The 13499-nt window shown below is 38.3% G+C and overlaps 3 protein-coding genes across 3 annotated transcripts; all 3 read left to right on the forward strand.

The window, feature by feature from the left end:
- Window positions 1-3407: 3407 nt before the first annotated feature.
- LOC133981413 (arylamine N-acetyltransferase, pineal gland isozyme NAT-10-like) lies at window positions 3408-6970 on the forward strand. The gene is made up of 2 exons (XM_062420083.1): window positions 3408-3485; window positions 5444-6970. Exon 2 carries the CDS (start codon window positions 5449-5451, stop codon window positions 6319-6321), a length of 873 nt encoding a protein of 290 aa, XP_062276067.1. The 5' UTR covers window positions 3408-3485; window positions 5444-5448; the 3' UTR covers window positions 6322-6970.
- Window positions 6971-7750: 780 nt separating this feature from the next.
- Window positions 7751-10049, forward strand: LOC133981405 (arylamine N-acetyltransferase, pineal gland isozyme NAT-10-like). The gene is made up of 2 exons (XM_062420071.1): window positions 7751-8285; window positions 8624-10049. The coding sequence occupies exons 1-2, from the start codon at window positions 8279-8281 to the stop codon at window positions 9499-9501; spliced, it is 885 nt and encodes a 294-aa protein (XP_062276055.1). The 5' UTR covers window positions 7751-8278; the 3' UTR covers window positions 9502-10049.
- An 826-nt stretch (window positions 10050-10875) lies between these two features.
- cnep1r1 (CTD nuclear envelope phosphatase 1 regulatory subunit 1) lies at window positions 10876-13452 on the forward strand. Its single transcript, XM_062415701.1, has 6 exons — window positions 10876-10937; window positions 11345-11416; window positions 11718-11791; window positions 12059-12168; window positions 12834-12888; window positions 12985-13452. Exons 1-6 carry the CDS (start codon window positions 10913-10915, stop codon window positions 13024-13026), a joined length of 378 nt encoding a protein of 125 aa, XP_062271685.1. The 5' UTR covers window positions 10876-10912; the 3' UTR covers window positions 13027-13452.
- The last annotated feature ends 47 nt before the right edge of the window (window positions 13453-13499 follow it).

A 13499-nucleotide genomic window follows, 5' to 3' on the forward strand; every position in this document is an offset into this window, starting at 1 on the left:
AGGACAGATCCTGGTCAAATATAACTCCTAGGTTCCTTACAGTAGTACTGGAGGCCAAAGTAATGCCATCCAGAGTAGTTATATCATTGGATAATGTGTTTCTAAGGTGTTTAGGGCCAAGCACAATAACTTCAGTTTTTTCTGAGTTTAACAGCAGGAAGTTACAGGTCATCCAGGCCTTTATGTCCTTGATGCATGTTTGTAGTTTAGTTAACTGGTTGATTTCATTAGGCTTTATTGATAGATATAATTGAGTATCATCTGCATAACAATGAAAATTTATTGAGTGTTTCCGAATAATATTTCCTAAAGGAAGCATATATAAGGAGAATAGTATTGGTCCAAGCACTGAACCCTGAGGAACACCGTGTTTTACTTTTGTTTGCATGGAGGATTTATCATTGACATTTACAAACTGAAATCTATCTGACAGATAGGATTTAAACCAATTTAATGCTGTTCCTTTAATACCAATTAAATGTTCAAGTCTCTTTAACAGGATTTGATGATCAATAGTATCGAAGGCAGCACTAAGATCTAACAGGACGAGGACAGAGAGAAGTCCATTGTCTGATAAAGTTAGGAGGTCATTTGTAACTTTTACCAGTGCAGTTTCTGTACTATGATGAGCTCTGAATCCAGACTGAAAATCCTCAAATAAGCTGTTATTATTTAGAAAGTTACACAGCTGATTAGCAACTGCTTTCTCGAGGATCTTAGAGAGAAAGGGGAGGTTCGATATGGGCCTATAGTTAGCTAAAACCTCTGAATCAAGAGTAGGCTTCTTAAGAAGTGGTTTAATGACAGCTACTTTAAAAGACTGTGGTACATATCCTGTCACTAAAGACAGATTGATCATATTTAATAAGGAAGTACTAACAGAGGGAAGGACTTCCTTAAGCAGCCTGGTTGGAATCGGGTCTAAAAGACAGGTTGATGGTTTAGAGGAAGTGATCATTGAGGTTAATTCTATAAGGTCGACTGGAGAGAAACAGTCTAAATAAATATCAGGTTTAAAAGCAGTTTCTGAGTTTCCTATGTTAGAGGATGAATCAGTGCTTATTGAGGGCAAGAGGTGATTAATTGTGTCCCTAATAGTTAAGATTTAGGCATTAAAGAAACTCATGAAGTCATCACTACTGAGAGTTAAAGGAATACATGGATCAGTAGTGTTATGACTCTTTGTCAGTTTAGCCAAAGTACTGAAAAGAAACCTTGGACTATTTTTATTTTCCTCTATTAGTGATGAGTAGTAGGCAGCTCTGGTGTTACGGAGGGCCTTCTTATATGTTTTAAGACTGTCTTGCCAGGTTAGGTGAGATTCTTCTGATTTGGTGGAGCGCCATATTCTTTCTAGTTTTCGTAAAATTTGTTTTAATTGTCGAGTTTGGGAATTATACCAAGGAGCTGTTTTCCGTTGTTTAATTATCTTCTTTTTTAAAGGAGCGATGGAGTCCAGAGTTGTTCTCAGTAAGTCTGCAGCGCTATCAACAATACAGTCAATCTGGGGGGGACTGAAATCAGAATAAGTCATCTCTGTTGTATTGATACATGGCATTGAGCTCAACATTGATGGAATTTTTTCTTTAAATTTAGTGACAGCACCATCAGACAGACATCTAGTAAGAACATGTCTGTCCAGTGGTGTATAGTCCAGTAATAAAAATTCAAATGTTATTAAGTAGTGGTCTGATAAAGAAGGATTATGAGGGAAAACTATTAAATGTTCAACCTCAATACCATATGTCAGAACAAGGTCGAGGGTGTGGTTATAACAGTGAGTTGGCTCATTCACATTTTGAGAGAAGCCAATTGAATCTAATAATGCAATAAATGCAGTGTTAAGGCTATCATTCTCAACATCCACATGAATGTTAAAGTCACCTACTATAATTATCTTATCAGTGCTAAGGACTAAATTTGATAAAAGCTCTGAGAAGTCAGATAAAAATTGGGCGTACGGGCCAGGAGGACGGTAGATTACAACAAATAAGACAGGCTGTAAAGTTTTCCAGGCTGGGTGAGAAAGGCTGAGAACAAGACTTTCAAATGATTTATAATTAAGTTTAGGTCTAGGGTTGATTTTTAGGTCTGAGTTAAAAATGGCTGCAACTCCACCTCCTCGGCCGGTGTCTCGAGGGATGTGGGTATTGATATGACTGGGAGGAGTGGATTCATTTAGACTGACATATTCATCCTGACGCAGCCAGGTTTCAGTAAGACAGAATAAGTCAATATGATGATCTGATATTATATCATTGATTAATACACCTTTAGAGGAGAGAGATCTAGTGTTTAAGAGTCCACATTTAACTCTCTTATTTTGATGGTCCATTACTGGAGTGGTATTAATTTTGGTCAGGTTTTTATGTATCGCTCTTCTATTAAAAGCTGTTTTAATTGGTTTAGGAGGTCGGGGGACAGACACAGTCTCTATATGTAATTGGGTGGGTAACTGCTCTAGTGGAAGCACAGAGAAGCGTGTAAGACTGCAGCTCTTGTTGTTTCAAATCGAGTAAATCAAGGCAAATCAGTTTTATTGAGAGGAGAGGAAAACAGAGAGGGGGAGAGAGACACACACAGCAACAACAATAACAACAGTAATAATAATAATAGAAATATGACTAATAATAATAGATGTAGCAGTGGGAGTCAAGCTGGACCAAGGGGACAGGCATTTATTTGGCGTTTATTTATTTCTGACTACATGATCTCGTTTTGTTGACTAATGTAATAATTGATGCAACATCTTTTCACTTCAATTGACTGAGCTTCCCCTGAAACTTGAGCTCCCTAGGCAGGCTTGCCTCCCACTTTGAAAACCTCTGCTCTGGAGTACGCCACCCTCACATGCAGATAATCCTGAAAATATGAGTACAGGACAAATAAACTTTTGAATCCTGGATCTTGAATTTACCTGAACAATCAATCCAAGATATATCAAATACAATTAAAAGTGAACAACTGGAGAACTTTTGGCGTATAAATTTGAAATTCACCTCCTGTCTGTACGTTTTTGCCAACAGGGATTTTATTTTGAAAGTTAGCTGGATGCTCTCAGTTAGCAACAATGAAACTTCCGGTGAGAGACTCATGCCTATGAAATATTTTGTGTCATTCTATTTAACAAAATCACAAGTAATAATAGAAATACAACTGCGGGAGCTTGATGTGATAGATGTAATGTAATAATGTCTGAGCTGGACACTGTAAGTGTATCTTGGACTATAAATGCATACATTGTATGTTTAGGGACTCCTGCTGAACAGTATCCCCACAGTATCATTTCATCTATAGTCCTGTAAGAAAAAACTATAGTGAGGTTTCCTCACGAAGGGGACTCTCTGTGTGTTAAAGTGCCATCTAGTGGTGACCATGGAACCGTACAACTGCAAACAAACTCGTTGATCAACACGTCATATTTTACCACTGGGTCTAAACTTCAGCAGACAACTCTAAGCCGCAAGTTACATCACAGTTTATAGGTAAGAGGTCATTTCAAACGCTGGACCGGGTGATTTGAAAAAAAATCAATGAATTAAGGGGTTCAGTAAACTGTTGAACGATGCTGTCAATTCTGACGGGCGAGGCATGTTTTCCTCCTCCCAGTTTTGCGCAGTTTATGTATTTATGCGACTTTAGACGATCTTGTTAAGAATAATCTATAATATTTGCAATTTGAAAAGTTTAGTGTTGGTGTTAGAGCAGTATTCTTGCAACTCTCAAATAAAACAGTTGGTTTGCACATGTTGAACCAAGTGGCGGTTTCGGTATTATGTCGAAGTCTGCTTCCCTGTAGATTTGGGCTCTCCTTCTGGTTTAGGTTATGATAAGGTTTAGGCCTAGCAGACGGTGTTGGAAGATTCCAGAACCTTAAGTAAAAGTGCTTATGCAGCAATTTAAAAATACTCTATTACAAGTTAAATTGAATTGAATTGAATGCCTTTATTTTAAAGTCCTGCAATCCAACTTCAGTAAAGGTACATAAGTATTATCAGCTTGATGTAGTTAACATAAAAGTAGTGGTTTGGTCCCTCTGATTGATATATTATTATATATGACAACATTCGATTATTTATACTGAAGCATCAGTGTTAAAGCAGCATGTTACTGTTGTAGCTGCTGGAGGTGGAGTTTCAGCTTTTTCAACTTTATAAATTAGCTTGATAATGCCAGTGGTTCCCAACCTAGGGCTTGGGGCCTCTCCAAAGGATCACCAGATAAAACTGAGGGGTCATGAGAAGATTAATGGGAGAGAAAAGAAGAAAAAACTATTTTCTGATGAACAAAATCACTGTCCAGGTTTAAGACATTAATCTTTGATTTTTGTTGAATTATTGGATCATTTCTACCTTTGTTGAAATGAAACCATGTGAGAAGTTTAGAGGGAAAATCACTATTTAGTGGAGCTGTTAACTCCTAGACATCTGAAATGTGACCACGACTACACACTGCTTTTTTGTAAGATGTCAAAAGACAAAACAGTTGGAAACCACTGGTTTCATCTTTAACTATGTGTTGCATTTTAAAAGCGTGTCCAATCTTCATCTGAAAAGTTACTCAAGCTGTCAAATGAAGTGTGGAGTGGAAACATACATTCACATTAAATCAAGATACTTTAGTAGAGCACAACTAACTCAAAATTGTACTTAAGTATACTACTTTAGTAAATGTACTGAGTTACTTTCCATCACTGGTAACAAATATAACTGAATGGATTGGAAATAAGGTTGGGTGCAGGTTAAGGTTAGGTGAACACATATAGACAAGGACAAGGAAACAGAATCTGATACAACACCTGTTCTGAAAGGTGAAGCCCTGTTGAAGTGCTTGAAACCTGCTTTCTCTTTAATGGCCAGCAGAGGGCAACTCCACTGGCTCCAAAAAGAAGTCAGTTTGTAACGAAGTCTCTGAGACAATGACCCTACTTATCACTTGATTTGTTACCTCAGTAAACATTATGGTCTCAGTGATTAGTTTCAAGTATTCTTTAATACAGCATAATGCTTACTTCCATTTAGAGTAAAATAGACAATAATGCAGTGTTAGGGTGTAGCTACCTTGTGATTGGCAAAACACTATTACAGCTGTGCATGAAGTGCTATAGGTGGACTCTTGGGAGTTTATCTTCTAGCATGACCTTACAAGGCCATTATCAGGGTAGATGTGTAATGTAGTAAAGTAGGCTTTTCATGTAAGTCTTCTCCGTCATCATAACTCAAGGCTTCAGTTGGTGTCATCACAGTGCCTACACCCATTATTTGTTTACACTCTATGTGGTGGACTTGAGCAAGCGATGAAGATGTAAATTCATGGCCATCATCTATTAATATTTTCTAAATGGTTTATTTAATGTTTATACATTTTTATTGGCATTACAAAACCTTTTATTATGAGCTAGTAGAAAGTGGCATAATTTCATGCAATATCCTGTATTTTCCAGGCAAGATGAATTTGGAGGAGTACTTCAAAAGGATTGGCTTCAATGGCTTATATAATAAACCAGATCTTGCAACACTGCAGTTGATTCACAAACTGCACGTCATGTCAATTCCATTTGAAAACCTCAGCATTCACTGTGGTGAGAGAAATGTCATGGACCTTGATGCCATTTTCAATAAGATAGTGAGGAGCAACCGTGGGGGCTGGTGTCTTGAGAACAACTTTCTGTTCGGCTGGGTTCTGAGAGAAATGGGATATAACACTACAACATTGGGCTCCAGAGTTTTCAACAGCATCATCAATGACTTTGGCCCCCTTGAATCTCATCTCATCCACAAGGTCGTTTTTGATGGAAAGGCTTACATAGCAGATGTAAGCTTTGGGGTGTCTTCTCAAGTATTGGAGCCTCTGGAGCTCATCTCTGGAAAGGACCAACCTCAGGCAGCAGGTGTCTTTCGTCTGATAGACCAGGAGGGCGTCTGGGTGCTGGAGAAGGCTGGTAGAAAGCCAGAGGTTCTCAATCCAGACTTTGCCACATCAAGTCTGGTGAACAGGAAGGAAACAAAAACGATCTACTGCTTCATCTTAAAGCCCCGAGAAGCAGAAGATTTCTTTGATAAAAGCGACATGCTTCAGACAGATCCTAGTTCACTGTTCACCAATAAATCCATCTGCTCTTTGCAGACACCTACAGGATTCAGAGCTCTTATTGGCTGGACCTACAGTGAGGTCACCTTCAAACCTGAGGAAGGTGTTGATATCTTAGAAATGAAGGACATAAAAGGAGCTGAGATAGAGCAAATTCTGTGGGAAAAGTTCAGTGTGAAGCTACAGAACAAACTACAGCCTTTAAACAACAAATCCTTTTACACACTTTGACAAATAGGTCCTGTTATGGTCCTTTGATTATGTCATGATGTGTGTTGATTTCATGCCAGGTGGAGCAGCTTGTTGAGGGATCATCTAATTTAAATATTCACAATGCTTTGGATTACATTTCTGTGCAGTGTGGTATCAAGGAGTTAGTGGACTGATGGAGCTTTCTGGACATATCTGACAGTTGAGGGTGGATGAATGACATGTCTTGGATCTGTGTTTTTGGTATATGTGTGGAACACCAAACTATCTAGAATTGATATATGGAACAAATATGCCTTTCTTAAAGAAAATACCAACCATATCCAAGCAACTTTGTTTAATGGTATTATGCTGTTGTAATGCTGGTGTAACTTGCTTAAGTTCAAGTGGTATATTTATTATTTTTTAAATACATAGTGTAAGACCTAATGAAGTTTTAAGCACTCCAATCAGAGCTATTAATGCTAATATGTTATTGTAGGGTTGTTCTTGTAACTGTGCTCGTAAATAATGCTACAAAATTATACTCCTAAACTAAAGCTATGCATCTTTTTCCTTAAAAATATGACTGAGCCTGTGGTTTTCTGAGAAGGCTGGAGGAGAAAACTGAGTTTCACGACATAAGAGTAAGGTGGAGCCATTTATATGTATATAATCCCAAAATTAGAGGAAGCAGATCTATAAAAAGGCCAGTGACCCTTTTAGGGTTGTTGTTGGAGTATTGTCAGGTTTATTGTTGCCTAAAGGCTTTTGTATTGGGAGAACAGTCCATTCCTGCTGATCAAGCTGAAGAGGACAGGGCATTGACCTCTTACTGACAGAACAGTGGTCTCCAACCCTGCTCCTGGAGAGCTACTGCCCTGCATGTTTTAGGTGTCTCCTCACTCTAACTCGTTATCAAGCAGCTGAGGCTCGTCAAAGGGCTTGATAACGAGTTGATTATTAGAATCAGGTGTGTTAGAGTGAGGAGATACCTAAAACATGCAGGGCAGTAGCTCTCCAGGAGCAGGGTTGGAGACCACTGCTGACAGAATCTCAGATCTCCTTCTTGTCCTCATAAAGGCACATCTTAGCATAGATCATCAAGTGTTAGAATAACCTAGAGTGTGTTGTATTTACTACATTTGAAATCCTTGTGTTTGCACCTGCTGTTAGGTCTTATTAAAATCATTAAACTTCTTTCATAGTGTTTTCCGTGTTCGCACCTATAAGTCTTTGCCACTGGTGTGCACACAGTCTGTGTTATGTCCATGTTTTGTTTCCCCCATTTTTTCCCTGTGCTTATTCTAGTACAGTATTTATACTTGTCCACTTACACTAAACCTCTGCCAGATTGTCAAAGTTGCTGCTGAGCTGTAGTTATTCTCCCCTGTCATTGCCTGCATTTACGTGCTTCTTCTGATAAGAGCAGAAAGAAATACTCATAAAGAAATTCAAATAGACTTAAACTAGTTGATTCATTGACAAAATACTGGAAGAACGTCATGGCTACTTCCCAGTCTATTGGGCAGTTCACACTGTAGGCTTTAAACAGGGCCTCGAGAGTCAAATGGCAGTGGTCAGTAGCACCTTGAGACTGAGGATGATGGGCAAAGAACATTATCTGTTTGAGCCTGACACCCATAGGTTGCAAACCTGCACATGCAATTGGACCCCACCAACACACTGAATATTATGTTAAATCACAGAAGGTACATTTAGATATAGATAAAGAAAACCCTAATAATTACAAGAGGTGTATGATATGATTGTTGTATTATCTGTCTGCTCCCTGTGTACTCTGTACCATAGTGAGGTATCAGTGGAGCACCACATGGCCTGGGTAAATCAATAACCCAAACACAGTCATGTGATACTGACTTCATAAGCTGCTCATTTACTAGAAGCAATATCTGAATTGCTTTATAGTGCAGCCTTTGCTCTGTACAAATACCTGCCCTTCACAATTTTAATCGCTAGCCATTCAACCTACAGTAATATGAGAGGTAAGGCTGAATGCTAGTATTTTCTGCAGCAACTTTTTTAAGAATCAAATCTGATTCTAAAACTTTAACATTTCTGATGTCTGATTAATTAAGGAAAACAAGCATAAAGTTGTACTTACTGACATGCACTGAACTTTGTCCATGTTAGATTTGATAAAGAGAAACTACAGAATTGCAACAAATGAACACTGATTCTTTATTACTGTAAAACCCTCAATAATCATATTGGTGGGGAAACCTTTTAATTTTTGAGACAACTGAGAGGTGACATAACAAAATTTTGTGAAACTGCAACACTGTTTGTCCTGTAATTTCATGCAGTGTCCTGTATTTTCCAGGCAAGATGAATTTGGAGGAGTACTTCAAAAGGATTGGCTTCCATGGTTCATATGATAAGCCCGATCTTGCAACACTGCAATTGATCCACAAACAGCATGTCATGTCAATTCCATTTGAAAACCTCAGCATTCACTGTGGTGAGAGGAACATCATGGACCTTGATGCCATTTTCAATAAGATAGTGAGGAGCAACCGTGGGGGCTGGTGTTTTGAGAACAACTCCCTGTTCGGCTGGGTTCTGAGAGAAATGGGATATAATACTACAACATTGGGCTCCAGAGTTTTCAGCAGCATCATCAATGACTTTGGCCTTCGTGAATCTCATCTCATCCACAAGATCATCATTGATGGAAAAGCTTACATAGCAGATGTAAGCTTTGGGGTGTCTTGTCAAATATTGGAGCCTCTGGAGCTCATCTCTGGAAAGGACCAACCTCAGGCAGCAGGTGTCTTTCGTCTGATAGACCAGGAGGGTGTCTGGGTGCTGGAGAAGACTGGTAGAAAGCCAGAGGTTCTCAATCCAGACTTTGCCACATCAAGTCTGGTGAACAAGAAGGAAACATTTCCGATCTACTGCTTCACCGTAAAGCCCAGACAAGCAGAAGATTTCTTTGAGATAAACCACATACTTCAGACAGATCCTAGTTCACTGTTCATCTGTAAGTCCATCTGCTCTTTGCAGACACCTGCAGGCTTCAGAGTACTTGTTGGCTGGACCTACAGTGAGGTCACCTTCAAACCTGAGGAGGGTGTAGATGTCTTCGACATGAGGAACATAACAGATGATGAGATGGAGCAAATTCTGCAGGGAAAGTTCAGTGTGAAGCTGCAGAACAAACTGCAGCCTGTAAATAAAAAAGCAGACTACTCAATCTGAAAAACAATGTTGAATGTTGCCATAACATGTGTTGATTTTTTTTTTTTTTTGATTGACCAGGTAGAGCAACTTGTTGAAGAGATGCCTTTTTAGAACATTAATCATGCTTTCAATCATTTTTGTTGTTGTTGTAATATATAATGATGCAATGAGAAGTAAAAAAAGGACAATGAAAAGCTGTAAGGATGTAAGGAAGTTTAGTGAATAATCATCTGTTTTAGAAATTAACTATGCTTTGAACTTTTTGTACCATGTTAATAATGACAGTTTATAAGGAATGAATGTGAAAATCAACAGTTTGCCAAACTCCAGAGTCCAAAGTTGTGTAGTAATCATCACACTTAAACCAAGCATCCCTCATAACATAAAAGTGTGCAGAAAATGAAAGAAAACTAGGATGTAGAAGTCTGAAACAAAGCATTATGGACAGGTGAGTCTGTACCCAATGAATAAATCATACATGAATGATATAAATCAATAAATCATATATTGCATTTGAAACTGAAAAGTATAGGTGAAATGACAATAAATATCCATGAATTCTTGAATCCAGTGTCCAAAGACTTTTAATTAATTTCTTCCCCAAATAACATTATAAAAAAGTAATTCATGTTGTTTAGTCATGAATAAATAAAATGATTATATCCAGTATAATTCAGCTTTCTCCAGAATTATGAATTATGGAGAGGAGTGATCATTTTTTTTTAAACTTTACAAACGTTTTTTTATTTTTTATTCTTGTGAACAAAATGTTGGGGGAGATCATAAACACCAGATAAGAAAAATAATATACAAAAAATAAATAAAACAACAATAGTTTAAGACAAAAATACAGTTTTTACAGCCTTCTCATTGATAAAAGTTTTAGTAGTTTGTCAGTACTCACATTCTACAACAAAAAGAGAGGGTTTTTTTGTTCGCAAACATATGTTTTTAAGATAATATAAGAGGTATTATATTAAAGCCGAGTGTCACCTTCACACAAAGACAGCCAACATGCAGCAAGGAAACATACAGACTCAGGCAGTACAAGATAAGTGCAAGGCACCACAAACTGGATATTTCCCCAAACGCATAGGTGACTAGTTGCCGAACAGGGCTGGTGCCATTTGCCCATGTTTTGCTTATTTATCTATTCTTATTTATGAATAATTATTGAATATGAAACCTGGCTCAAAATAAATGTGTCTGACCCCCACCTGTCAGCTGACAAACAGCGCCATCTAGCGTCTTCCGGCTTCTCATTAGACAATTAGATAGGGGCGGGACTTTAACGCGGTCTACCCGCCTATTAGCTAACTTGCACCCAATCACGTTATAGGCTGAGCAGACACTCAATGCGGGTTGGTCTATTCTGCCTGTCCTTCAGCTGAGGTGGGCGCAGGCGCACAGGCGGGACTAAGGCTCAGACATGAACTCACTGGAACAGGCCGAAGGTAATCAGCACAGAAAGCAAATTATCACCGTTTTAAACAGTCCCCTATTTGTTTTAGTCCCGTTGCTGTAATAACAGGAGGCAGTCAAAACAAAGGTGTTAGGTTGTGATTTCAAAGTTAGCTGCAACAGTACGGTAACTAGCTGGCTAATCTTCTTACGACACTTAGCATGTTTGTTAGCTGCACTGACAGGAGGCAGTTGTTTGTGTTGTTAGTAGTTAAGAAAGCATCTGTTGAATCCGTTAATTGTCGACATTATGCCAGCTTCTTTTATACAGTCAATTAAATTACATATGCTGCAGAGGGGGAAGAGAATTTCACCCGAAAATAAGTTGCTAAGTCATACACTTACGGTTCAAAATCCAGTTGCTAAATTTGTATTTATGTGCCTTTGTCTTTGTTGTCAGACCTGAAAGCCTTTGAGAGAAGACTGACAGAGTATGTCTCCTGTTTGCAACCTGCAACAGGCAGGTGGAGAAGTAAGTAACTGTTACAGTCACCATTTGCCAAGATATCAGTTAATTGGTCAATTCTGTGCATTTCTGTTCACTGGCGTCAACCTGACCCCTACTTTTATGATTGAAGAGAAAAGCATTCATAGCAAGTACAGTAAAAGCAGAAGTTGATGAAAGGATAATGACAAGTGACTTATGTCAAAGTGTGTGTGAACAAAGCTAAAGGAATGTCACCAACACTGAGGAAAAGACATACAGGGGTTAGTATTTGGTGAAGTACATTTCATGTTGCTGCTCTGAGCCTAATTCTCCTGTCTTGTTTCAGTGATTTTGATAGTGGTGTCTGTATGTACGGCTACTGGGGCTTGGAACTGGTTGATAGACCCCGACACACAAAAGGTATGTATTAAGTTTAGTTTAGTTGTGTGAACTGAAGCATAAAGGGGAAACTCAACATGCAGATGATATTGGAATTACATTTTTCCTATTATTTTGAACCAGCTCTTCACAATCGAATGTCAAAAACAGGGAAATTGCAATAGACTTTGAAAATGTCTGTTAAACCTGCACTCATTAATAAAGAAATGATAACAAAATAAAGTTAAAGTTTTGTTATCAACATAATGAATAACAGTGTATGTGACTTTGTTCCTCTTTGTTCTGCAGGTGTCTTTCTTCTCATCACTGTGGAATCATCCCTTCTTCACCATCAGCTGCATCACCCTCATAGCTCTGTTCTTTGCTGGCATTCACAAACGAGTTGTGGCACCATCAATGTATCCTTTTGTCTGAATTCACATGAAGTAGCATGGATATTATAGTTCAGAAAATAATTTTGGCATTTGCACTTAAGCTCATTTGCTCTCACCCCTTCTCGTGCTATATTGTATGCACAAATTGATTTAGCCAAGTAGGACAGGACCTGAATCAACATTGCAATCAACCAATCACAGTCCTTTGACATCATCAGTGTGCTGCTCCTGAGCTTCTTTCTTTCAGAATTCTTTTTTGCTTCTTCTGTGTTAAGCTAAGTTTTCCAAATTGAAGTTAGTAGGCTTGATGGAGCCTTATTTTTGCTTTGGTCAGCGTAGCTCATCAATAAAATGAACATACTAGACTTTAACTTTAATACTGGCTTGATCTGCAATAAACGCATTCTGCTTCCTTTTATATAGGTTCAAGGTTCCTTTATTTGTCATTCAGATATTACAGATAGCATGACTAAGTAATTTTAAAAGAAGCACAGGAGCAGCACGCTGATTATGTCAAAAGGCTGTGATAGGTTGATTGCAATGTTTGATGTTGATCCAGGAACATGTCTTACTTGGCTAAACGACGTTGTGCTACATTGTACAGCTGTAATTCAGAAAGGTCTGTGGTACCTTTTTTTTTGTCTGACTTCCTTACTGTTGGTTAACATCTTTGACCTGTACCTCTTCAGCATCGCTGCCCGCTGTCGGACAGTTTTAGCAGAATACAACATGTCCTGTGACGATGTGAGTTAACAAATCCCTTCGATTTTGTGACCTACTCTTCAAATGACTTATTTGTATAAAATCATAAAGACTCTTCTTATGTATGTCTTTTTACAGACGGGGAAGCTCATCCTCAAACCACGACCGAACATCCAATAACCACAGGCGTGTGTATGTGTGAGCGTGTGTGTGGTAGTCAGACAGCGTGTCTGGGCTTTGTGGAAATCCGCTGGTGGATCACTCTGTCTCGAAGGAAGGGGAACAGTAACCGAGGCAGAATTTTGTCGGCATGATGGAAATGCATTTAGAAGACATGAACGGGGCCTTTTTTTCTTCTTTTCTTTTTTAAAAAAAAAAAACAGTGTCGAAGTGAAAGCTGCTGATCTGCTCACATAAGTCTTTGATATATATTTGACTCATTTAGTGTGAGTTCAGATGTGTTCATCTCTGTTTCTGATGTTGAGCATGTATTTTATCTAAATGTGTCTATTTTTTAAAGTTATTTACCTAATAAATTCTTAAGGTTTAAAAAAAAAAAGTCTCCTTCTGCCTCCTCTTCTTCTTACTATTCTTGTTATTATTATGTAATCATGTGGTTTATTTGGTATTTGAAGTACACAGCAGAATGACTA

Source organism: Scomber scombrus, chromosome 1 (genome assembly GCF_963691925.1).
Source record: "Scomber scombrus chromosome 1, fScoSco1.1, whole genome shotgun sequence".
Lineage (NCBI taxonomy): Eukaryota > Metazoa > Chordata > Actinopteri > Scombriformes > Scombridae > Scomber > Scomber scombrus.